Source organism: Dermacentor variabilis, chromosome 2, assembly GCF_050947875.1.
Source record: "Dermacentor variabilis isolate Ectoservices chromosome 2, ASM5094787v1, whole genome shotgun sequence".
Lineage (NCBI taxonomy): Eukaryota > Metazoa > Arthropoda > Arachnida > Ixodida > Ixodidae > Dermacentor > Dermacentor variabilis.
Window position 1 is genome coordinate 29,599,733 of NC_134569.1, and position 26,429 is coordinate 29,626,161.

Genomic DNA, 26,429 nt, shown 5'->3' on the forward strand with positions numbered 1-26,429 from the left:
GTTAAAGAAATTTACTGCCTTCTATTTCAAATGAGAAAAGGGGAAATGCAGTTCGCTGTGATAGCCTGGCCAAATTGTTATAGCTTAGTCATAGTGTTCATTCTTCTCGTACCGGAGTTCGAATATACGCGTTTAACATTTGAGCTACCTTTGCGTGCTGTACTTTCAATATATTTTTAAAGCTTTTCTTTGCGGCGAGAACTATTTATGGGTCAAAAGCCGCTTAAAAAATGTGCACCCTTATATCATTTTATGATAAAGTATACGCAGGAGCTTTAAACAAATGTTCTTGTCAGAAATTGTCAGAAACTCAGCCTTTGCTTTTTTTCACCTTTTTCACGTTAGCTGTATATTTTCTCTGTCAAAAAAAGTTCTAATGCGAACAGCATTCCTGCCATTGTCAAACCAGTTTTCTTTCCAGCTGTCTAACTATCTAAATAAAAATATTGGCCTATACCGAAGATCGGGTAGTCTGAAAATGAAGGTCGATCCCTAAAGTAGAGCATCTCTAAAATGTGGGCGTAACCTCGTTCATGGCACTCTTCAATAAAAGAAATCGCTTAAGTTGTTTTCCGATCCTGGGTGGAACCGAACCTGCGTCACACGGATTCTTCAATCACAGCAGCTGGACGCTTTAGCGCGCGGCGCCTCGAATACCCGCGGGTAGCGAAGGATTAATTTTCAGTGTTCGCACGCACCGGCACGTCACGCATCTCGAAAACAACGCCCAGACTTCGCGGACGTCCCGCTAGATGGCGCAGTGCGTCCAGAGGGAAGCGCGACGGAGGAGCCCGGCTTCAGTACATGGATCATACGCACCGGCACGCCACCGGTGCAGAATTGGAGACGACGCGAGGTCGGTTGCCATGCTGAGCACTCTGCGCAGACTTCGCGGTGGCGTCGCTAGATGGCGAAGCTCGTCCAGAGGGAAGGAAGCAAGAGACAGGAGCCCGGCTGCAGTGCACGCGTCATGCATCACGCGTTTCGGCTGTTCGCATAACTAGTTATAGCCTTTGCAGATGAGTTCTGTCCTAGTGCTTGTTGTAATATTTATTGTAACCGCAGTTTTATTGTAATCTCTTTCGATGTACCACCTAATAAGCTATGACATATTAAGGCGTGTACACGTAGAGGTCCTACGCCTGGTCTCGGCCGCGCCCGGTCACGGAGGCGCGGGAACGGGCCGTGAAATCAGGCCCATGCAATGTTCTAAGGCCTGTTTCTCATGAGCTTTAGGACTGCCCACCCGACAACATCGACATCTGCTGAACTAGCTGCTCTTCGCGCTGCACTCCGTTTCGTCAGTCGGGAGCCACCTCGACAATGGTCCATCTTCAGCGACTCAAAGGCAGCCCTACAATCTGTACTATCAGCTCTGCGTCGCGGGCCATTCGAACAGCTCGTATTCGATATTAGATGCCTACTCCATACATTACAGGAGAAAGGACACCACGTGACGTTTCAGTGTCTGCCAAGTCACTGCGGCGTCACTGGAAACGAAGACGCCGATAATGCAGCTCGGGCAGCTCTTGAAGACGCACAAGAAGAGGCCATACCGCTTTCACGATCCGACGCAGCTAGCAGACTTCGAGTGCTTGCACAGGAGATGACGCTCTCTTCATGGTGCACACCAAACAGCCAGACCAACCAGAGCAACCGTCAATACCACCTGCCCTCTTTGATGCATCTCTATATGCCAACTGGACTCCGCCGAAGCGAGGCGACTCTGCTTTATCGCTTATGGTTAGGGGTGGCTTTCACGAAATCTTACTCATTCCGCATTGGAATGGCCGACAACGCTCTCTGCAATGCCTGTCTTTGCGAGGAGACGCTGCAACACATTCTGTGCGACTGTCCTGAATATAATGTTCAGCGACAGTCCCTGGCATCCGTTCTCGCGCACCTTGACACTAGACCATTGTCCCTCGACACAATTTTCACATGCCGCCGACAGAAGACATCGCAGGTGAAGGCGACGAAGGGACTACTTCAGTTTTTGAAAGAGACGGGATTGGACAAGCGGCTCTGACAGTGTTATCACGTACAATGCCAGATTGATAGACTCTACCGGACGATGTTTGTGCGCTGTGCTATGTGCTCTCTCTCTCTCTCCCCCTTCCCCATCTTTCATCGCACCCATCCCTCTCCCATGTGTAGGGTAGCAAGCCGGTTACGCTAAACTGGTTAACCTCCCTGCCTTTCCTTCTCTACTTTTTCCTTCCTTCCTTGTTTCTTTCACAGCGTAAGCTGCCATGGCATCATTCCAATAGCCTTTTCGGTTGGCGATGGCGTCCGCCGCCGCCAATGTTCGGTGTCTGCAGCAGCTATCGCCAGGAATGCCCCCCCCCCCCCACTTAAAAGAAAGAAAAAAAAAAGACCCAGTTCTCGACGGGATCGAACGCAGGCCCGGTGCACGAAAGTCATGTTATTTACGTCTGCGCCACTGCAGCTCTTGCGCGCATTCAGCATAAAAAGAAAGGCCCCGTAAAATATCCTAGCGCGTGAGGCGACGCGCAATGTGACATGCGCGCCGCATAGCGTCGATACGTGCACATTTTGCATTGCAGGTGCACATTATTACGCCAGGTAAAACGCTATGTTGCAGATGCATAGGTAGTGGTATAAGACAGTTACAGAAGGTTTAAGGAAGGAAAAGAACTTTAAGGAGATGTATACAAGAATGCTAGAAAAAATATGTATTCTGTACCTGATTAGATCAAGCTGGCTGGGTGACTATGTCGCCGTCGCGATTCAGAGGAGATGGCAATAAATCATCATCATCATCACCATCATTAGCGTCGTATCGTGCCACTTGTCAAAACAAGCTGGCTAAGTGACTATGTCACCACTGCGTTTCAAAAAAAGAATTTGTAAGCAAAAAGTTGCGCTAGACCATATAATATGGTAGTGTGCTGGCTCCCCAGGGGCCAAGGAAAGCATTGACAGTAGAGAAGCCTGGGAGGCCTTGCTCCAGAGCGAGGCTGAGGACGAGCAGCGTCGAGCAATCCGCCTGGCCGTTGAGGCCGTAAAGACTCTCCGTCCACAACGCGCGGGGACTGCTTCGTCCCCCCCCCCCTTCCCCCCTACCTCGTGTAGGTTAAGAGGAGGGCACGCCAGCTCGGTGGAATAATAAGGTTTTCAATTAATCAATCAGCGAGGATGGCAATAAATCATCACGATCATCATCATCTTCTTCTTCATCATCATCATTAGTGTCCTACCGTGGCACGTCATGTAGCAGTTGCATAGGTAGCGGTACAAAGCAGATAGCAACGTCTTGAGAAGGAAAAAAAATTATGGAGTTGTATAAATATTTATGTAATGAAAAACGTGTATGGCATACCTTAAACTCAAGCAGGCTAGGTGACTGCTTGTCGCCATCCTGCTTCAAAAGGAGTGCCATTAAGTCATGATCATCATCATCATCATGATCGTATCGTGTCACTTGACACGCGGATGGATGGATGGATGGATCCTATGAACGTCCCTTTTGGAACGGAACCAAGCTGTAGCTATGATGTAACGATGTAGCATTTGTAGCGACGTAACATATGCATGCCGCGTAGCGTCGATACGTACAAACTTCGCATTGTAGTTCCGTTATATTCCACCAGGTGCCTCGACATGTAACAGTTACTAGTGTTCCTGTATATGCTCCCGCAGGGAGCATATACACAGCATATACAGGAACACTAGCAGTTGCATCAGGGCTGGGGCGCAGCACTAGCGCCCATCCGTTCTAAAGGGCGAAGCCACATAAACATCAACATCAGCATATAGCAGCTGCATGCTGCATGTAGCTGGACCAGGTTAACTCAAGCAGGCTACGTGACTATTTCTCACCACTCCCGTTTCGAAGGGGATGCCAATAAACCATCTTTATCATCATCGTCATCGTCATCGACAGCAACGTACCGTGCCACGGGTCAAGGGCTGTGGCATGTGCGCCACGTAGTCTGGATACCTGCGTTTACTCTCCGGTACACGTTATGGCGCCTCCTCGCAAGGTACGAACCGCTGCTGAAGAAGCGAGTCGTAGCGCTACGCGCGCGGCTGCAACCAGGCAACATCGGGCTCAGCAGACCGCTGTGCAGAGAGTAGGACAAGCCGCAGCTCGCCGTCTACGCCAGGCGGGCACTTCAGATCGTTCTCGTGAAAACGACGCGAAGAGGCTTCACCGCGAAGGCTTCATAGTGCGTCGAGCCGAAAATGGGGCTCCCATGGAGCCGCCCCTCCAGCTTACGCTGTGACTGTGATGCGCCTGCCGCGCAGGCCTGTGACTTTTTATTTTAACAGCTACACTGAAAATAGCAAAGGTGGCATTGATACAACAGCTACACTGAAAATAGCAAAGGTGGCATTGATACCGCAATATTTCGTTAGACATGATCAATTAGCAAAGTCACAAAGCCGTTTGAATCCAGAAGGATGAGTTTAAGCAAATTCTACATACTTCCCATCGTTACCATGCTGGCTGAACCGCCGTGCTTGCAGCTTCTGTAGGCACTAGCGCCATATTTTCCTCTGGTAGTATTTCGTAGGAAACTCCATGGCCTCAAGATTGCGACAGCACATCGTTGGTTTGGTCTCTGTAGTAATTAGTCGCATATAAATCTTATTATACTTTGAAGTTATATTACGTTGCGCCCCGTGCAGTGCTTGAAACAATGCCTAGCGAATAAATTAGTAGGGTTGGCCCCTATCCTAGGCGATAACTACTCCCTAGTAAAAGGCAATTTTCTATAGGCAATATCATGCCAGAGGGGCTATCGAAGTACTTTCATCATGTTTCGTGTACACGTTGCCTGCTGATAATGAAATAGCTCTCGAAGGTCATTGCTTAGAATGTGAAAACTTCCGTGTCCGAAGCAGTACTGGCAGTTAGTGAACAAACAACCCAACATATAGAGCAAGCGCGTCGGCTGGCGCCGTACGATCAATGAAATAGCTATTCCAGTAAGCCATTTTACATACATGCACGCATTTGGCTGTGCAGAAGATATAAACAACGACAGCTAATTTGTCGCTGTTTACAAATAGACAAAAGCTTCATGACAGATTGAAACTGACTTCTCCGTTTCTCTGGCTTTGTTTAAGGTTGACGTCGAGACGAGACAATTACGTTAGACAAGGGCCCTCTGTTTTATGCCTCCTCGTAAGTCAACTTCATCAGTGTATAGTTGGGACACGGTCGATGGCATCCAGAGATCGATGGGATCCTCACATCGAAAACAAGCTATTTGTTCTGGGCGGGATCGAATTTCAGAGGCCTTTACAAAGAGCTCTCGACGAGGACCTTAGCACGTGCTTTGATTGCAAGTACTCTTGGATGTTATTTGGCTGAACTATTTCTGTGATATCAAGTGTATTTTGTTGTTGCGAAGCACCAAGTCCTTAAACAGATGGACGAAATAATAAAAAAAAAAGGCGCGTCTTTCGGAAGCATAGTGTTACCTAATTACTGTTTACGCCACGTACTTTAATACTAAGTTTCCTCTGCCTCCCGAGGGACACGCAATTCAGATGTTAAGGAGGCGCACACAATCAAGGACCATCATGCAGTATTTTAGCAAGAGACCCGCAAGGACGTTCTCTAAAGAAAGTGCGATCAGGGAAGATACGGTTCAATCACACACTTCAGTTGTGTCCTGCTCGAAGTGTACACGTCACAGCGCTGTGACTCTTGACCACCACAAGTTGGGGCTTACAATTCGGCAGAAAGGTGAAGAAAAATGTATTAGAGATAGCAATCAAATGAACCACAGGCTTAAAACTGAAAGAGGCTGGCAACTGCGCGCCCTTCCAATTAGTTTACTTTTACAAAGGTAGCTGCACTTCTCAGCTTGCCTATTTAGATGCGTGTGAAACGCTTGAATGCTCTCGATTGGCCCCCACTCCGTGGCCCCCACTTAACTGATTTGAATGAAGTTTATCGCATTTGAGACAAGAAAATTAAACTAGATCGAATACTGGCAGCAATATTTTGTTACTAAGACACCGATAAAGCCGCTCGGACAGCTCTTGGAAGACACACAGGAAGAGGCCATACCACTTTCACGGTCCGACGCAGCCAGCAGACTTCAAGTGCTTGCACAGGAGATCACGCTCTCTCTATGGTGCACACCATGTAGCCAGACCAACCGGAGCAATCGTCAATACGACCTGCCCTCTTTGATGCATCTCTGTATGCAAACTGGACTCCGCCGAAGTGAGGCCACCCTGCTTTATCGCGTATGGCTAGGGGTGGCCTTCACGAAATCTTACTCGTTTCGCATTGGAATGGCCGACAACGCTCTCTGCAATGCCTGTCTTTGCGAGGAGACGCTGGAACACATTCTGTGCGACTGTCCTGAATATAATGTTCAGAGACTGTCCCTGGCGTCCGTTCTAGCGCCCCTTGACAATAGACCATTGTCAGTTGCAACTATTTTCACATATCGCCGACAGAAGACATCGCAGCTGAAGGCGACGAAGGGACTACTTCGGTTTATGAAGGAGACAGGCTTGGGACAAGCGGCTGAGACAGTGATGTCACGTACCGCGCAAGAGTGACAGACTGTAACTAACGATGTGTGTGCCATGTTATGTGCTCTCTATCTCTTCTCCCCATCTTTCACCCCCCCCATCCCGCTCCCATGTGTAGGGTAGCAAACCGGTTAAGCTAAACTGGTTAACCTTCCTGCCTTCCTTCTCCGCTTTTTCCTTTCTTGTTACTAAGGCTTTCAATTTTTTTTGTGCCCATATGTTGCGCAATATATATAAAAAAAGTAATATACTGCTCATGAATGACTATAGGGTATTTGCGGAATAGGCATCAACGAAAATGTCACATAAGCCAAGCACTAATATGCGGTATTTTCTCCAATGCAGACACTATTACAAATACTTTTTAAAGCATTAAAATACTTGCGTTTGGTGCGGAGTTGCGGAGTGGTAAACAAGATATTGAATTTTTGAAAACTAATTTCTTGCAAGTGTTGTAAAACAAAAATAAAAATTAAGAGCCGTAATAAAAGTTATACTCGAACCATTGGTAGACTATAACGTTTTTCTTACACACGCGAACTTGATTGAAATAGGTGTAACGGCTCTCCAAGAGAAGCGTTTGTCAGTAAAGGGAAACACAAATAGATGAATAGAAATGCGTTTTGGGGATCGAACCGGCAACCTCGTGCTCAGCAGCGCAACGTCATAGCCACCTAACTACTCTGGCGATGTGCGAGGTGAAGTCGGTGCCGATCTTAACCTTGCTCTCTTTACCTGGCCAAGATGGTGGCGGTTCCGCCCAGGAAAAAGTATTTTGCCTCCTACGTGCTCACAAAGCTGTGGATGGCATTTCACTTCTAAAGAACACACAGAACATCGGAGTATTCTACGCAGTTCTTTTATTTTTTACATCGATATAGTTGTTTCCACATATACATAATTTTCACAACACTTTATGCGGTGGTAGTTCTAACTACACGACGAATGGCGTGTCGGATTTAACGAGGGGGAACGAACAGTAGTTAGCATTATGCAAACGGTAACGACAAAGATACTTTCCAGCATGCATACGTATGGTTCAGTGGCACGGCCTGAGTTGAGCTTGTCGTCGTTTCACAAAACACTATCGTATATCAATGCGGTATGTACAATTGATGACAACGCAATACTATATGAGGAAAGAGGACTTTCACAACGGCGACACAGAAATCCAGTCACATGCGGTCGTCAACACACTTGGCGGCGATGTTAGAAAGAGACATTCTTACAATGTAACAATTGTGCAGTGAGAAAGATGTGCCACACTTGAAATCTAAAGAGAAACAGGCTAACTTCTTTTACATTTACTGTACAGAATAGGTATCTTTGCGATGCACGATGCTGTAAACTCTTTACACAACTAGGAATTAGTTTTCTGGACGGTGAGGTAAGGTGACCGTACTGAACAACTAAAATAAGTACACCACCAGGTCTTTCCCTCTGCCACCGAAAACATGTGGCGATGTTTACAAAGAAAAAAAAGAAAAGAAAAACAGAGTAGTTGTTAATGAACAAATACTAATGGATCACATAGGGAGTTAGGGAACGTGAGCAGGCCGAAACGGAGGCGATTGTATGGCACTGCCACAATCAGCAGTACCTGTAAGTAATCTGTTTAGCTTGCTTTGAAGGACAAGGTGCCTTATATAGAGACGAGAATTAAAGAAAGCGAGGGGCTTCGATTTGTTGTTCCTTCTCTTTGATTCTAAACAGTCCGCCGCTAGAGAGAGAGAAAGGATACATGGAAAAACAGGGACGTCAACCAGAAGTAGTTCCGGCTGGCTACCCTGCACGGAGAGGGAGGAGTAGGGGGATAAAAGAAGACAGAGAGTGGAAGGGGGATACAGAGATAGAGAGAAAGAAGAGCAAAAACAAACCCCGTACACTATAGAGCGGTAGAGGGCAGCATTCCTAAAGTATATCGTGAAGGCTCGCAGACTGCAGGACCCTTAGTAACGAGACTAAGACCTTCTACGCGGATGTTCATCGGGAGCACTGGCCTAGTTAGAAGTCTTTAGCTCGAGAACGTACGTGTATACCGTGCATTTGGTGCACGTTAAAGAAGCCCAGGTGGTCAGAATTAATCGCGAGTTCGTCACTATACGGCGTGCCTCGTAATGAAATCGTGATTCTCGCACCTAAAGCCTCAGAATCTTTTTATTTCTTTTGTACAAGTATAAATAAAGTAGAACTGTGCTTACTGAAAAAATCAACACGTATAAGTAGGCGTGCACGGCTCTAGTATACAAACGACAGTGGACACTGTACATCTCTCAGACGCTTTACATTTACCGACAGATTAAAGGCCAGAATCTAATGGGGCATAACGGACGGGCAACATTACTATTCATAGTTTATTACGTATGCGCAGAATATTTGCGGTCGCCTAATGGTACAGAACAACTGACTTAGGTGCTTATTTTGTATAGAATAGCATGAGTCCCTGGCGAAATAACAGGGAGCGTGTGCAGTGCAATCGATCTATAGTTAAAACTAAGTCACCCATTGCGTGTGACACAGTAATCTACACGAACTCGTTCTTGCTCACAAAAAACCAAGCCTTTTCTGCTGGCAAATCGCTATTTAGAGCGTTGCTTCTTTATTACTATTATTTTATTACTTTTTATCTAAAGCCGTTTTTTTTTTCTTTCCATCACGCCATTACCTGGCGCTCATTTGCTGTGAAGCACACCCAAGGCGCCCTTCAGTCTTGCAAAGGAACAGGCACTTTCCTTCCCTTGAGAGAGCTGTTCCCCGGCTTCTAATGTTCAGTAATGAACAAAATCAATCTCTAACGCGAGGCTATCGCAAAACGCCCGCAAGTAAGACAGGAACCGGTCAATAGTGATCTTTCTCGGCTTCGTTCCGCTCGATAGTGCAGCCTGTGTCAGCGCGAGCATTTATCGAACATTGGCGCGCTGGCTGGAACAACCTACTTTATATGAGGCTTCACCACCATTTTTCCTTTTCTTTATTTTCTTGAGCGCGAGCATTGGAGAGGCGGACGCTATCGACAAGACCAAAGTGTCGATAATTTGCCCGAAACTTCTCGTAGCTGATCAGAGCACGCGCCAACAGTTCTGAAAAGCCGGGACGACAGCACTTCGTAACAAGGTGCCAAGGTCTTTGTCGCGCAGACAATAGTGAACGTAAAGTCTCACAATTTTGTTCTTTCATGAAACTTGTCTTTATTCTGTGATTGCGCTCTTAATGCGGTACTTGTTATTTTAATAGAAAACAACACGTAGCTGTCGTTAGGGTGAGTGATAGCTGGATTGACTAATAAAAGAAAGGATAAGCAGACTAGATTCACACTTATGCTCATGCTCTTGCGACGTGCATTGAAAGACAACAGTGACGCTTTGTTTATCGGTTTAATTTCACGCTAACGCAAAGAAAACCTCGAGATTAGACCCGTCGGCCAGCTGAGAAGCTTCCCGAGGGTCTCGTCAGTGACTGTTACGGTTCGTTTCACTAATGGAGGAAAGGCCCGATATTCTAGTGGAAATTCAAGCACGAGAGAGAAGCAGTTTCGGTATTCCGGCATGACGCGCCTCTTCTAACTTCATAGAAGCCGAAAACTCTGTAGTGCAAACGTTGCCCGGCACCGAAAGGATAATCCACCCTTCTTTTTGGCAAAATGCCAAATTCGAAAAACGACTCGCAGACAGTGCTTACTGATGTCAAGTGCATTTCGATATTGGTTACATTTTCACTGATATTTGTTTCCCTCTAGGGAAAAAAATGCACATGCGTGCTACTTCGCTCTCCGGTGTTTTTGGACCTGCGTGACAGTCGCTTACAATACAGCGCAGCGTGTTCTGACAGTGGGTGCGCTTGATTGCCTCCTTTTGCTTATTATTTGCCACACCTTTTCTCCTACCGATACAGGGTAGCGAACTGGAACTATTTTGATTAGTCTGTTGTAACGTACTCTCACCTCACAACACGAATAATCATCAGGGAGACAGAGAGCGATGGAGGCGCAGAAGTTAAAGAGTTTAAAACCAAGGCTTCGTAAGATCCGTTCTTTCGTTTATTTCTGGTAAGCCAGCATATAATGGAAGAAAACGAAAGCACCAATGCATACGACTGGGCAGTTCCGTCCTCCACCCCTACCCTTTATTTTTTCTCCATGAATGAGCATTTGCGTTGATTCGGGGAAGAATCTGAGAACCCGAGAAAAAGAAATATGAGACACACCACGACTTTGGACGTTCCTCAATAGGCGTGCCCCCAACGAGGAAAGTGACCTTTTCCGCGAGCTTGCTCAGCGGTAGGCTTAAATTACCGCGTTTAGAGAAGGGACTGTTGGTTCTTACGCAAAACCTCTTTCGACCCTTCACCGCTGTCACCAGCATCTCAAGTTCCTGCACGCTAGTCTTCGATGCCAGTTACGCAAATAAGAACTGCCTTACGTAATAGAACAATCATGTTTCCTTAGGAAAGCTCGCTATTATACCCCCCCCCCCCCCTCCCTTCCTCCGTAGCTCCCGATGGTCAACAATCTCAGTCCGTGCACTTATTACGAAAACGCTTTTCAACCCTCGGGTTTCCCGACGGCAGCATTCGAGCCTTGGCACCACTCACGACGGCTGTTTTCGTAAGTAGTAAAGCTAATGCGAGTAGTGGTTATGTCCACTTGAGGAATGCACTGCGATCGTTGAACTGCATCGACCTGAACTGTGGAGTAGCTGTCTGCTGTTTGCACGGAAAAAAAAAAAGTGAGCGGTAGCAGGAGATTCGCTTTTAACTCAAGTAGTCGTGCTTCTGTACTACCGCCTGGGCACTAAATCTGAAGTAATTGCTCTCGGTGTGTTACTTCTACATACAACTTAATCAGACAAAAAGGTCGTTCCTTTAGAAACAGACGAGAAACCAGGCTTATACAAGCAACCATAGTAAATAAACACTTGCCTGTTATATGAATGAGTGCCCCCTCCCCCCTCACACACACACACACACACACACACACACACACACACACACACACACACACACACACACACACACACGCACGCACGCACACACACACACACGCACGCACACACACACACACACACACACACACACACACACACACACACACACACACACACACACACACACACACACACACACACACACACACACACACACACACACACACACACGCACGCACGCACGCACACACGCACACGCACACGCGCACACGCACACGCACACGCGCACACACACACACCTACACAAATGTATTTGTGTGCACGTATTTCAGATGACCCCTCCCTATTCCCTTTCTTTCCATAAATGTCCGCTCAAAGTGAACCTGCTGATCGGAAAACTGCCGAGTTAATGTTCAGAAATACAGAAGCTGTAAATTTTTACCCGCGTAGAGATATTGTATGAATAAATGACATTGTCGGGGAATCAAGATCATTTGTTGCGACTGTTTCGGTCATATGTCAGCGTCAGGTTGTTGAGCACGTAACAAGCTGTTTTCTCTAAAGTTGGTGGCATTGGTTAAAAATGAGGTGCCTGTTTCGCTCGCCTATGGCCGACCCACAAAGCGGAATGAAAGCTCTACTATTAGCAGAAAGTGACTTTTGAGCCACTGAAGGCTATAATGGCGCTCTGTTGAGTGATTTACCCGCGAAAAACAAAAGGAGTTAGTGACTATAGACCAGAACAAATCCTCACCCACTTACCCCTTAGAGCCTCAGAAGAAAAATAAGATAAAAAAAAAACGTAACTAGACTGCTTTCTCGCTAACTAGATTGGGCATTCATTCGGTTCGATTAGCTGCCAAAGCTAATCCAATATTAGAGTTTCCGAAAAATACTTACTTTCGCATTCGTTAGGCTTTCAGGAACCGGCTTTAACAAAATCTTCCACAACAACATTGCTAGGCTTTTCGAACTAGAGCTAATAATAAAAGTATTGCATTCAGCGCAATATTTTGCAGCCTAATTGTACGTATCCATCTGCAAGGAGAAGACTGATAACAGGCGTTGTACTTTAGTTTGAAGGTATAGGTGCGGCGGGTAGTAAATTGTTCAGTAAATATTATTTTCTCGCCTGCTCACGGCAGTGCACCTCCCGAGTGTTTACTGAATAGGTGTTACGCCAGGGCCGTTTCACGTAACATGTATTGACAAAATGCCTAACCTCGTAACTCACGTTCATTATACACGACAAGTACGGACCAGAAAGGTAGGGGCGTTTAAGGTAATATGAACAGGGTGACTTCTAAAACACTGCAACATTTCCATACATCATACGAATGACTTTGAGTTATGTGTATCTTGACTTGGTGCTCTGTAGAGAGTTAGTTCTCACTTACGTGTGCGTAGCAGTTGGGTGGAGAGGATGTTCAGACAAGTTACGAATTATTTACATATTGTTCACTGGGCATGGCTCATGGCTGCCGTTGTGTGGCAAAAAGGACACGCGTACTTTCAACGCGAAAGCGTTAAGGGCCCGGTATCGCAGAAAATCCGGCGTCGGCGTTCGGCATCCTCCGTCCAGCATCGAGCGTCTTTTCGCGAGTAATCATTCCGAACCACACATACCCACCCCGCAGGCCCTCCGTGTAGCGCAATGAAGTTACTGAACTAATTGAATTTCTCAAAGTAAAATGCGTCAGAAAAATCGTAAAGTACCACTTGCACACAACCTACAGACATTATAGCGTCGGATCGTAATTTGAATATACAAGAAAACATAATTCTCTCATGCGGAAACTCAAACACAAACCCAGTTTCCAGCGTTTCCATCATTCATAGAGCGGCGCGCCCGGTTCTTTGCAACACCTCCAGATGGCGCTCACCTCCGCGCCTCGCGACCCATGCGAGAGGCCACCTTTCTACCAGAAAGCTCGCCTTCGTGCACAGCGTTCGCCGCCATCGTTTCCCGGTAAACTTTACGGTTGCGTGGGCTGCAGTTGCCATGAGGCGTGAAAAGCAGTCAGGGATCATTGAGGGATCACGCACACAGTGGACGTTGTGCAACGCGCGTTGTCGCTCAACTTCTAAAGACGGGCAGAGAGCGTGGTGTGGCATTTGGAGGTGAAAGAGAGTAAGGACCAGTCGGTCACCTTCTCTGGTTTCGTCCGTTGCTTGCGCATTAAGACACCGCAGCTGGGAACTGAGCGCATGCACCCATGACCCTTCGCGTGGATAAGCCTCTGGATAGAAAACGCCGTCCACGAAAGATGCCGCAGGTGCTCGGGAGGCAACGTGCTACACAGACACGCGGCGCCTGGTGCCGTGTAAACAAAGCAGCGCACGTGGTCGTTGCCTTTGAGGAGTTTGGGGAATAAACGCGAAGCAGACGAAACACGGCACAATATCGATGTGCCAGTTAGTCGCAGGACAATGATAAAAAAAAAAGTCTGGATTTCTTTTTTTTTTTAAGTACCAATTAACTGCACGTTCTGTGACGCAAGGAGTGCCAGTCGGCCAATCGAAAACTCGCTACTCTGACGTCAGAGAGGTTGCGCGCTTCCTACATTCTTTGAGTCGACCCTCGCTTTCGCGGACATTAATGAACGTCGACTGCTCTTAGCCAGTTGAGGTGAGAGCCCACCGGGTCCACTCGGGGTGTCAGAGTGAGCGTGACTCGTTATTGGTAAGCAGCCGCGTTAAACGGTGCCCTGTTGCGAACGCACGCTCGCCGTGGGCTGTCGCAACGTGGCCGTGAATTGATCGACCTGCCGTTAGAAGCAGGCGGTGGGTCGTCGTCCCTTGAGCGGAGCTTTTCGAGGGGGTTTGGCTGCAGATTGCGATCACCCCGCCGAGCAGCGCGAAGCTCTCTGCGCAAAGTCGATACTGGTAGCGCCTGCACGCCCGGCGTAAATGTGGAATTCTTTATCTCGTACATACGTTCCTGCCTCACTAAAATAGGGGGAAAAAAATGTGCAAGATTGACCTAGCCTCCCCCTCCCCCTTCCTTCCCATACGGGAAACAGTACCGAAACAGCCCTGTAGGCTCCACTAAAGTCAAAATTGGAAGAGATACGCAATCGTAACCCCGAATGCGAGTGGCTATCGGCATGCGGGCGTCAGCGAAACAGCTCCAAGGCTAAATGCACAGAAGGGATGTAATATAAGGGAGCATGGGATTTAAAAAAAAAATGTAGTGCAATCGAAGCCTATATTAGATTTTGGCGGTCGCATTAGGTACGACAGAATAATATTTTCGGACAGACAAATACAAAGGTCTATAAAGACTCGCGAGTATTTCTTTTGAGGCGGCTGCCTTGCGCGATGGAGCTAGCGATTCGTTACACTTACCCTAAGGGAACTGCTTGGAAAGTTTACTTGTGACATGTTGGATTCGCAGACACTTCATGCTGTCATGGTACTAACGCGCTCAGTATGAGCCGTAAGGCGAAAGCGCGTGGCAAAGCGGTCGTGCGTTGTAGCTGCACGATGAGCGCGATATAGCGTACCTCACCAAGAGATGACACACAAACAAAAGCAGTTGAGCAGAAATTTCAGTAACTACACACTCCTCTCTCAGGCATCGACAGGAACATCGAGTTGCGCTCGTTATGTGTCATATATTTAACACTGCATCTGCACTTCCGGTGAATTTGGACACTCATTTAGTCATTAAAGGTTTGCACGTGGCTGGTTAAAGAAATTAGACGAATAGAATTCAGTAAATCAAAGTTCCATAATGTTAAATGCACTACAGAACACGTGAGAGAAATCAGGCTTGTGCGTCAAGGAACATGTTTGAAGAGTAGGGCGACAAAATTTCTACGTGACAAATCCGCAGTTCAAGATAGCGTCTAAAGGAGGGTGTATACTGTGTATAGGCGGGCTACGCAGCGAGAAATCATCTGAAGCAAGAAAGTTTCCTGAGAACGTTTCCTCCATGAGAGTGGGACGCTGTGTACTGTACGATGCGACATGTTTTTGCAACTACCTGACGCCCTGTCATCAATAAGCGACCAAAGGAGCATGACGTTTCTAAAGAGCACTGGTCATGGATGACACTATCATTACCACAACGCTTCCTTTGTACTCTACGATACATCTAGACAGTAGAATGAATCTGTCTCCGCTCCGATGATCGCCACTCGCAAAAGTGGCCACCGCATCGCGCGACTGCCATTGCGCAAAGCTTGTCTCGTACACGATGACGTAAACGAAACCTTTCGAAGCATAGAATCAGCGAAAAAGTTAAATTTTCTCGAATTTCTTGCAACAAATCTTAAATTTTAGGTGAGTGGTGTGATTATTGTGAGAATTATGCACTGCACCTCCCGTCTCGAAGGCAGGCATAAGCTTGCCACGAAATTCTTTTTTTTTTCTGGAATCCCGTGCTAATAAAACATATGGGGTTAGAGGTATACACATGTACACCTTTGCTCGACGTCATTTCAAGGAAGAACTGTTGTCCATGCCAGAGTTAAAGAGGCTGCTTTGACAACGTGCTGCTTGCACCGGTTGAGTTCTTACACAATCACTACTAAGCACACATTCAGAGGAAAATACAGGCGTCCTCCCGAGAACGTTTCCATAGTAGCTTTCCATATAGAAGTGGGTGGCCATCACACCTCTGTCGCTTAATGCGAGAGAGTCTAGTGAGTCGTGTGATCCCGCAGGTTCGCATGACCCGAAAAAGGGTCCCGAAAAGGTATGCACCACAAGCCATCTACACCACACATTGTTCCAAACAGATTTGGTGAGAAAAACATACGCTTCTCCGACGACATGTCCGCAAAGTTCTTTTCTCTCCTTTGACGCCAAGAACAATGAATCTTTCACTGATCTTGTGGTGATGTGATACGAGAATCATGAGGCAATCACCGCGTGTACATGCGCGCTGAACAGTTTTAAGTAAATGACGAACCGAGGCGCACCCCATCGTGAACCGCCCACGTCACAACCTCCACTTCAGACACATTTCCAGAGAACAATCGTGGTGTTCCTCCACAGACGTGTCTGTAAGAGCTTTCTTGATCTTGCCTAAGTTTGGTGGCAACAGTGTTTCAGTTGGTCTTTCGGTGACGCGAGCGGGAAGACATCGCGAGGCGCAGATCAAGTTCCCGACCAGGTTTGATTGCAGAGGCGGCGGGAGGGATGAGGTTTCTACAGACGTTGACTCAGTCTGGCTGGTGGTGGTCGCTTCAGAAGTAGCAGTTGCGCTCCCACTTGATGGTGGGCTGAGCGTGCGGCGGTGCCACGATGGACGCCAGCGTCTCGACCTCGACCTCCGAGTAGCGGCGCGCGGGTCCCAGCGCCTTGCGCAGGGGAGCCACCTTGTGCCCGGCCACGTGCGGGTGCAGGTCTGGCGCCAGCGAGCTGGCCTCGCAGTAGGTCGAGTAGCTCTGCGACAGGCCGCGGCCGCGAGAGTAGCGGTTCGGGTTGCGCCTGATCATCGCCTGCATGTATGCGTTGCGCACCGCAGTCTGCACCTGCAAGACGGAAATGTGAGGAGATGACAAAGCAGAAACAAACATATTAAACTAATGATATTGTAGATAACAGGCGACAATAGGCGCAATAAGTACACGTCTGCAGCGGCACCGGAAGTTTCGCACGTTGTGCTCAATCGTAGAGTGTACAGAATACACGAGAGAACGGGACAGTGAAACCTTTCAGCCACGTGCCTTCTTCCTCTTGCTGAGGAAGTCGAAAGCGAAAAACATTAAGAATAGCCCACGTTTAAAAGTCCGATTCTGTCGTGCTAAATTCGGCACTGCTTCGCTTCGGGGAGGCGGCACGAGAGTGCGGTACGCTGCCCTGCACTGAGGTTAAGGAAAAGGGGGGAACAGGAAGATGGAGAGAGAAAGAGAGTGGGCAATGTACGCACACAGTAGCACACACCGCAGGACTGCAATCGGTCTATCGTCCTTCAAAAATGTAGTACAGCTACATGTAGTCATTGTCCTAGTACCATTGTCCTTCAAAAATGTAGTACAGCACGAATAGCTTTCTGCGCCATAGACGGTTGTGGCCAGGGTCCAAGAATGTTTGTTTTAGGAAGTGAACTAGAGTCTAGTCGGCTTAGTGTTGTCTTGAAGAGATGCGCTGGACGTCGCATTGAGGGAAAGTACCCAAAGGATGCTCGCTAGTTTATTCCGACTCACAACTGTTGCACGTTGATGTATTGGCTGCTTTGAACAAGGCAGTCGCAAAACAGCCCGAGCCGGTTTTTAGTCTTACTAAATTAATAAGAGCCCGCGCTCACAAAAACTTCTTACGGTAAAACTGTCCGTGGCAACAGATTTCAGCAAACCGCGTTTTCAGACATATTAATTAGCGAAGGTGGCCGATGGCAAAGAGCATCTGCGATAGAAAAAGAATCTTTATGAATTTGGTTGCCCTTTTTACGAACAGTTATCGTGAGATATATTACTTCAGCCGCTGCACGGAAAATATTACCCCGCCCTCTTTGTGTGCAGTTACCAAAAGAAAAAAAAAATCTCTTAAGAATGTGACTTGCTTCTTTTAGAGCAACCTCACAGCAATCACTGATCAACGTATATGACTCAGAAAACGACTGACTGCACCTTTTCGTATACAAAGCGGTCTTTCTCTAAGGAGCAACAATAATGAGAGAAAATAAAGATGCGTAAAAGACGGGGTACATACAAAGACGCCAGCAAAGGCCAGTCGTATCTCTGCGAATGACACGCGTAAGGACATGTGCAAATAAGAAGCGCCAATGGCTTGATGAGGTCGAGTTTCTCGAAGGCAGCTTGCCAGCGCACCCAGCGACATTGCCAAATCTCGCTGGCACAACGCAACCCCCCCTCCCTCCCCCCCAACGGTGCTTCAGCTTACGTAAGTATTCGACGGCGACGGGAATCGAATGAACGACGCTACAGACGACGAAAGTGTTGCAAAGGGGGCAACCGGTCACAGCTTACGGCACTTTGACCCTTCGAGCAGCCGTCTTTTTTTGCATTTATGCCACACTCGTACCTATACATATATATGAAACGCGGCGAGGACAAAGGAACCGGAGGAGTGCTGCCCACAACCGCATGCGTTCGGCCCCGAATCCTGACAATAAGTCTGCTTTCGTCGTGGTATTCAGCCTCTCGGGAAAGAGTCGGCGCCGCGTAAACAGGTCCCGGGTGCCGCGTTCGACCGCTTCGCATTCGAGGAATGTAAAGGACCCGAGACCGCGTGCGGGCAAAAGCGAAGGAGCGTGCACGCCGCGTCTCAACGGAACCGCCGGGATATGCGTCGGCTTACGATGACGTCGAGGCTGTCGCCTCCTAGGATTTCGGGGTCTTCGACCAGCTTCGGCAGCGCAATGTCCTTACTTGCCGTTTCCTCTTCGCCACTTGGCGGCCCACGCGCGTGCAGCATGCAGAGGTGCCTCGACTCGTCCGAGGGGGCGCACAGAACGGTAGCGGGATCAGCGACATTCGGCGGGGTTAGCGAACTGGCGCTTGTCGTGGCGGCTGGAATTTGCGTTTATTTCTTTTGCTGCACTTACTTTCCTTTTTTTTCCGTTCTAATGGGGTTAATATTGCTGCGTAGGCGTTCCAGAGCACGTTAAATATTTATGATAGTACCACGGAGGTGCCAGTGAAAGAACTACTATAGCACAAGCGTAAGGTCCATCCGTGTGTCTCCTTTGTTTTGGTCCGAGAAGCCTTAGTAATGAGATGACGGTGGCGCTCTGTGTATATTTCCAAGGAAGGTTCGGGTCGCGTACAGTATGGCGCGAGGATGACGCGTAGGACGGACAGAAATGCTGAAGACACCGCGATATCCGGACACGGCGTCAGTTCTATCCGCAGTATATACCGCACACGTAATGAATTGTTACCAAACATCGCAATAAGTCAGGGGATCTCGTGGTTGGTATGCGCTTGGATATTGAGCCTCTGTAGGCCATATCGATATGTGTCGCGACAATAGATGCCTAAAGGCAAGGTGTCTGGCACGCATAAATGAAATGGGTGTGCAGTTATCAATAACATTTGCAAATTGTTTGCGAAAAGAACACGATCATTTATGTTGTTTAAATTTCGACTTCGACGTTTCGCAATGCAGTTAAGCTTGGTGGTTTTCGGTAGTGTATGAGCGAATGTGGTAGGAGCAGTGTTGAAGATTCGTTTTTTTTTGGCACACTAAAGGTGAGGCAACATTAAAATATATATATTTCGAATGGGCACATGAACTTCAACAACTTTCAATTAACGACGTCGAGAGGGTACGTCCTTCTAATAAGATGCTTACTTCAGGCACTTATTCGCAACTTCCTTGCTGCGTTATAGGAGCGTTTTATTCTTCACAAGGACACTGCTATAACGCAGCGAAGACGTTACGACCAAGTGCCACAAATACGCATTTCAATAACATGGCCCACCCTCTCGACGTTGGTAACTAAATGTTGTTGAAATTCGGGTGCCCTTCTGAACTATTACTATTTGAAAATGCTGCCCGTTGAGTTACGTTAGTGCACGGCGGTGCAGTTAGATGGATAGCCGAAGGGACAACGTCTAAAATTATGTAAAAAAATCATCTAGGGTTTTTATGTGCCAAAACCACGATCTCATTATGAGGCACATCGAAGTGGGTGGCTCCGGATTTTTTGTTTTCGGCTACGTGGGGTTTTTTAACGTTCACCCAGTGCAGGGTACACGGGCGTTTTCACACTTCGCCCCCATCGAAATGCGGTCGCCGCGGCCGGGATTTAACACCGCGACCTCGTGCTTAGCAGCGCAACGCCAAATCCACTAAAGCATCCACAGAAGATATGTACAAGATTAACGGACACGGCGTACGTGAAGAAGCGCCCGGTTTCACATTTGTGAAATACCCCAAGATTCCTTTTGCGAATTCGCTTTGGTTTAGTTCGCGCGCCTTTGGATATAAGGTTTCATGCAAACGGACATGCAATAGACCAGGGGAGGAATTCATAAATGTTTTTGTTCGTAAATGCTCTCTGTCACTGTCTGACTGCTTTGGCTAATGATATGTCTAGCAACAGGATTGGCTGGAATTATATCTTACGAACAATTATAACGTAAACGCTTCTTGTGAATAACAGCCCACGGGAACGATTCCCCAACGTTTTCATCCGTAAGCTCTGTTTGCCATTGGCCGACAAGAACGCTCATGTGCTCAGAATTACGTACATCTCAAAGAACCCCAGGTGGTCAAAAGTATACCGCAGCCCTCCACACCACCACCTCTCATAACCTCTACGTTGCTCTGGGAATTTAAACGCCATGAATCAATCGTTAAATTGCCCTCCAGAGCCGATAAGATATGCGGCATCAATATTGGCTGACATTTAGTCCGAAGAGCATTTCTATAGTAAAAGTTCTTTGCCGAATACGGGCCCGCCACAAAATTCTTCACTTACCTCTGAGTTGACGAAGCAGTAGAGGATCGAGACGGAGAGACCCTGCGGGAAAATGAGAGGAAGGAAAAGAAATGCCGGAGGGGTGAATAAACAGCGAATTATCCCGTAAACGTTAATTGGGTCTATGCGGCGCAGTAGCCTGAGGTTATTTGCAACTGCACCTAGAACGCATGGCACTGAAAGAATGCTGATTGCTGTTCGCTGCCGGCTATCGCGCGTGAGGCTTGATTTGAAAGAACGGAGATTTGGCCGACCAAGTGGCAATTGTTTCTGGGTTCCCTTTGACGGTCGTCAACGCTGCAGCCGAGTCTCTGCCGCAAAAAGTGAAGCGAAGAGTAAGAACAGAGATCCAACGACCGAAGTTGAGGGCGTAGGCTATATATACCGCACGTGTCGCAGTGCCTTAATGAGGTTGCAAACCGTCATGGTATACCTCTTGTTTTCTTTTTTCTGCGCCCAACAAACTTTCTAAGCTGTGCCTTCAAGTTTGCTGTAAAAGCAGACAGAGCTGCCGCACTAGGCATGAGAAGCCTTTTGTTAAGTGCTCTGAAAAAGTTGTCTACGCCACCCCCTTGTCTTGCGGGCAGCTGTATGTCGGCCAAACCGAACGTTGCGAGAACGATCGCTTAAGAGAATATGGGCAAAAAATAAACAAGGAGGAATACAAGGGCTCACATATGGTGGCAAATGTTACCGCGTGTGCGTGTGACGCTCGATTTTTGGGAGACAATCATTCTGAGCAGGAGAGGTAACGTTTCACCTGGACTTGCACTGGATGCGTTTTTTGTCGAGAACAGGGATCGGTGTGTCAGTCAGCCAGACTATGGCATGACTTTATTCTCAGTTCGACTTCTTGCGCAACCACCTTTGATGTAGTGCATTTATGGCGCTAATTTACTTGTTCAAGTGGCAGTCAAGCACGAACAATATCATGTGGGCTTCCGTTGAGCTAAGTGATAGTTAAGAAAAGGCACAGCTACGTATTAATCAATTGGCATAAACAACAACAACACAACAACAACAACAACAACAAAGGGTGCTCTTTAAACTCCTGCACTTGGGTGCATCACGGTTTAACTCGGCAGCTTAGAGGGCCCTGTGTCGCAGAAAATCCGGCGCCGACCGTTACTTCGGTAAACATCATTACGTACCACGCATACCCAACCAGTCTTCTCTCACTAAAATTGCTCATACCTTGTCTTTCACTCTTTGCAAAGTTATTCCTCGGAATTTTGAGACCGGCAGCCCACAAACAAATGTTATCGAAAAAGACAACAACAGACCAACAACGCATATATTTTATGTTAGATCTTCTCAGACTTAAGTATTGAAAGGGCGAAACAATATCAGGAGATCGAGCCAAGCAACGGTTACTTAAGTACAGTTGCCGGGAAGCATGAAAAACAGTCAGGGGTCTTCGAGCGCTATCGTGTTCCACCCTTACAGGCGAAGCTTAAGCACCGTCCAAATTTTTATTTCCCTTCAACGGGATTCCGGCAATTTCTAGCGAGTATTTTGGAAGGTTCGAGGAGACGAGGCAGGTACACGCGGTGTTGCAGGTTCAGCGCTCCTAAACTAGCTTGCCTAGAAAAGCTACCTACCCTGCGGCAGTGGTGTTATTTCCGCAACAGTGAACTTAGTTCACAAGAGATTAAGAGGATTAAAAAGCGTTTAAGGCAAAGAGACCGTGAAATGAGCTCGCTTTCTTTTCGGCAGCTTTGTATGTTTTTACTTGATTGCATTTTGTGCGAACGACACTCTCACGATTAGTGAGATGCGCGCAAAGGGATTCGAGCTCCGGAAACTGATGCCCTAAATATATAATTTAGAAAAATACCATTAAAATATGTAAATAAGCTCAGCTGAAGGCAACAAAAGTAATCAAGAAAGTGGTCAAGTCGACAATACCGCGTTGCTCTACGTGATGGCTAGATCACAACGCTCGATATTGAAGCAACGAAAGCGCGCTTCGTAGGTCGTGCCGCAATTCTTTAGCATGCGGGACCGTGCATGTGCGTTTGCCTGCGCGTATACGTATTACTCGAAAACAAACGCCATCTTCTCAAGGCTGTGACGTTACTGTATGTTAGTTTGATGATGTTCATACTTCCGAGTTGTTATACATATGTACGATCGTGTACTTTTTGCACATGTGCCCGCGTCCGCACATGTGCCCGCGTCCCCACATTTGCTGGTTTGTGCTTTTGTGTTCGCGTGCCTGCTAGCTTGTAAATGTCCATATCGTAACTGTATAATCAAAATCTTTTTTTTTTCCTTGAAAGCTTCTTGCACTGCAAATAATTCTTGCGTAGGAGAAGCCCATCTAATAAAAAAAGCAGTAGATGGTTTGAAGTTGTTTTAAGTTAAAGCGACGGGAAGCGAAAGACGGAAGGAGACTAGGCGTCAGCACAGCCGTTAAGTGCAGAAAAAAAACCGACTTAACTAGTTCAAAACACGTCAATTTAGTCGTCATGAGCTCGACTCCTTCTCCTCCTCCCCCCCCCCCTTTTTTTTTTGCTCTTCGTGCTTCGAGTTAGGTTTAGATGTTCTTAAGTTTATTGGGATCACGACTGGGTTATGCTTATTGGCACTCATTTTAATGCAGACGGTGCAAGGCGTCAGCTTAGCCTGTTTGAGCAGATATTCGAAATGTGAATCGATGTAGGAGTGCCACCGTTTTATCCGCTTCCCTTTAAATAATAATGAAATAATTTCCTTTCTTCGCAATGCGGGTTTATTAATTATCATGTAAAAAGCGCTGGTTCTAAACTACTTATTTTGTTCATGCTATAATCACTACAATCACTGACTGGTGTTCGCATGTAAATAAAGTTATACCATTTGCTAACAAAAATCTCGGTTTCCTTAAACGCCACTTACGAAAAGCTCCTCTCCACGTAAAACTACTAGCATGCAAATCGTTCATCAGACCTACGTTTGAATACACCTCTGCTGTCTGGTGCCCGCATGAAATTTACCTCACTAACAGACTTGAAGCCTTACAGAATCGCGCTGTTGGGTTCATTCACTCAGCATATTCTTTCGACGTCAGCGCATCATCCTTAAAAGCAGACTCCGGTTTACCAACTCTTTCATATCGCCGTCGCATCACCAGCCTATCATTAGTATAAAATTTTTATACAATCCTCTCGCCCTCACACCAAACATTTCACTGCCGCCACGAGCATCACGTCGCACAGGTCATTCATTAAGTGTCGCTCGACCCCAAATTAACGCGCACTGTCACTTTTTCGCAGAAAATCCGGCGTTGGCGTCCCCCGTCTGGCGCCCCGCGCCCAGCGTCGACCGTCAGTTCGGTAAAAATCATTCCGGAATACGCATACCCAGCCACTCTTCCACCCCATAGTTCCTCATACCTCGTCTTTCATTCTTTACGAAGTTATTCCTCCGAATTTTGAGAACGGCAGCCCCACAAACAAATGTTATCAAAAAAAAAAATAGAAAAAAAGAAAGAAAGCACCGACAGCGCATATCTTTTATGTTAGATCGTCTCAGACCGAAATATTAAAAGTGCGAAATAATATCAGGAGATCAACCCACGCAATGATTACATAAGTACAGTTGCCGGGAAGCATGAGAAAACAGTTAGGGATCTTTGAGTGCTATCGGGTTCCACTCCTAAAGGCGAAGCTTAAGCATCCTCCAAATTTTCTTTGTGCTACACGCAACTGTCGTTCATCTTAGGCGCGTTGACACGTCACACTGTTACGGCTGAAATATTTCCTAACAGTTAGTCGCCCAAAAGTGTTGGTTAACACTTATGTTTCCTAGCAATATTCGCACTGCATCAACTCGAACTGACTGTCGGCAACATCAACAATGTCACCTCTGTGTGACCGATTTCTGCAACCCTTTCTTGCCACTTGTTTCTTTTCTCTTTTCTAAATGTACCTTGCGGCATGTCCTAAATTTCTCCTACGCCTTTTTCTTAGGTGCCACTATTACAAAACACATGCTACAAAGCTTCTCTGGTTGTTGCTTCATCTTTCTTTTTAATGCGAACCTTCTCGTACTTTGTAACGGTGACTGCTGTCGAGTGCTCCTTTTACCGCTGCCTTGGTGAATATAGTATACACAGGACAGCACTCGCACGACAGCACACAAATCGGCTTATATAGTGTACATATATCGCCATCTGTGCTACCCTTACAGAGATACCGGTGACCGGTTCTGTTCTCCTCGGAATTACGCGGTGAAGCCACAAACGGCGCCCAGATATTCTCACTGTAACCAAAATACGCCTCGAAGCCCTTAATTCCTTCATTTCTACTTTCTACGCTTTCTTCCACGTTGTTTGGCACATGTACTCGGTTGGCCTCTCGCCGAGTAATCTTGGGCCGATCCCGAAGGCTGTGCAACAGTAAACTGCGCCGATCTCAGAGGCAGTGCAAATCGCCACCGCATGGAACACATGGACTTCTTGGTGGAGCTACTGCGTCTAATTACCCTCTCAGCATAAAACTGTTCCATCAGGAACGGGAACCGTATTCCACGCTCACGAGATGCAGCGGGGTCCTCGCACGCTCGCAACAAATGGCGCGCTGTCCAAAAGCGCTTCCCGCCGAAGCCGTCACGGCATGCCGTACTGCTTTTTGTCGTAAGCAGTATGTCGTAAGCCATCTCTGTCACGCACATATAGCGACGTAACGTGCTAGCACTATTGGCTTAGAAACGATCGATCAATCTGTCGGCGAAGAGAATATTTCGTGTCGCGAAATTCGAGGTAGCGGCGAGATAAGACATTGCGAAAGTCCCTTGCGCAGTCCATGCTCCTCAAGTATAAAACCCTCCTTAAAAGCGATGAAAGGACCGCATAAAAGCGTGCGGATATGCCGCATCCACGGGCACTGCAGCCTCAGCACGTCAACGTTACGCGTTGCCCAACCGCTGGCCGCCAAGTCTGCTGCGTTTTTTGAAAGCTTTCCAGGAACATATTCGAGAAGAGTTGGTTTGATGTGATGAGTGTGACACCGATAGCACCTTGTGGTGCTGTAACGTAAAACATTTCCAAACTTTTCTATTCGAATTCTGCAATCAGCCCTCCACGATTGGTCAAAAAATCTTCGGGCCCTCACATCGCCTGTCTGTCACGCGATGACACGAAAACCGCGATAGCTCCCCATCTGATATGACGTGTTGTTCAGACTGATTATGCATGAATGTACCGAGCAAAAGAAAAATATTTATTTCTGATTTGACGTCTTTTTGCCGTTAGCCTTCTGCTATTGGTCAGAGGTTTTCGGGCTGCACCCACTTCACCTGTCGTAGCGAAGTCACGAAACCGCGAAAACTCACGCGTCAATGTGACGTGTACACGTTAAAGATGCATTAATATGTTGAACAAAACTGACTTTCCTTCTGAATAGTCGAAGACAGCCAAAGGAATAGAAGATGGCTGCCCGCCGAACGCCGGAGAGCACGTATTTATTTGCGTATAATAAAACTTTCTGCGTGGCAGTATAACGTTATCGAGCCATTTGGGCACCTATGCGACATCGCTGTGCCAACTTTTCTTTGCTCGGGTTCCGTTTTAGCGGCATTCTTAGCCTTTCATTGGACTC

At 47.2% G+C, this 26,429-nt stretch overlaps 1 protein-coding gene across 1 annotated transcript in view; it reads right to left on the reverse strand.

Moving 5' to 3' along the window:
- Positions 1-11,719: 11,719 nt before the first annotated feature.
- LOC142570280 (corticotropin-releasing factor receptor 1-like) overlaps positions 11,720-26,429 on the reverse strand; it is a 184,562-nt gene continuing 169,852 nt past the window's right edge. Inside the window, exons 10-11 of the mRNA XM_075678674.1 lie at positions 20,848-20,889; positions 11,720-16,930 (exon numbers count right to left, since the gene is read on the reverse strand). Of these exons, the coding sequence (XP_075534789.1) occupies positions 16,643-16,930; positions 20,848-20,889 (330 nt within the window). The 3' untranslated portion in view covers positions 11,720-16,642. The remainder of the gene's footprint in view (positions 16,931-20,847; positions 20,890-26,429) is intronic.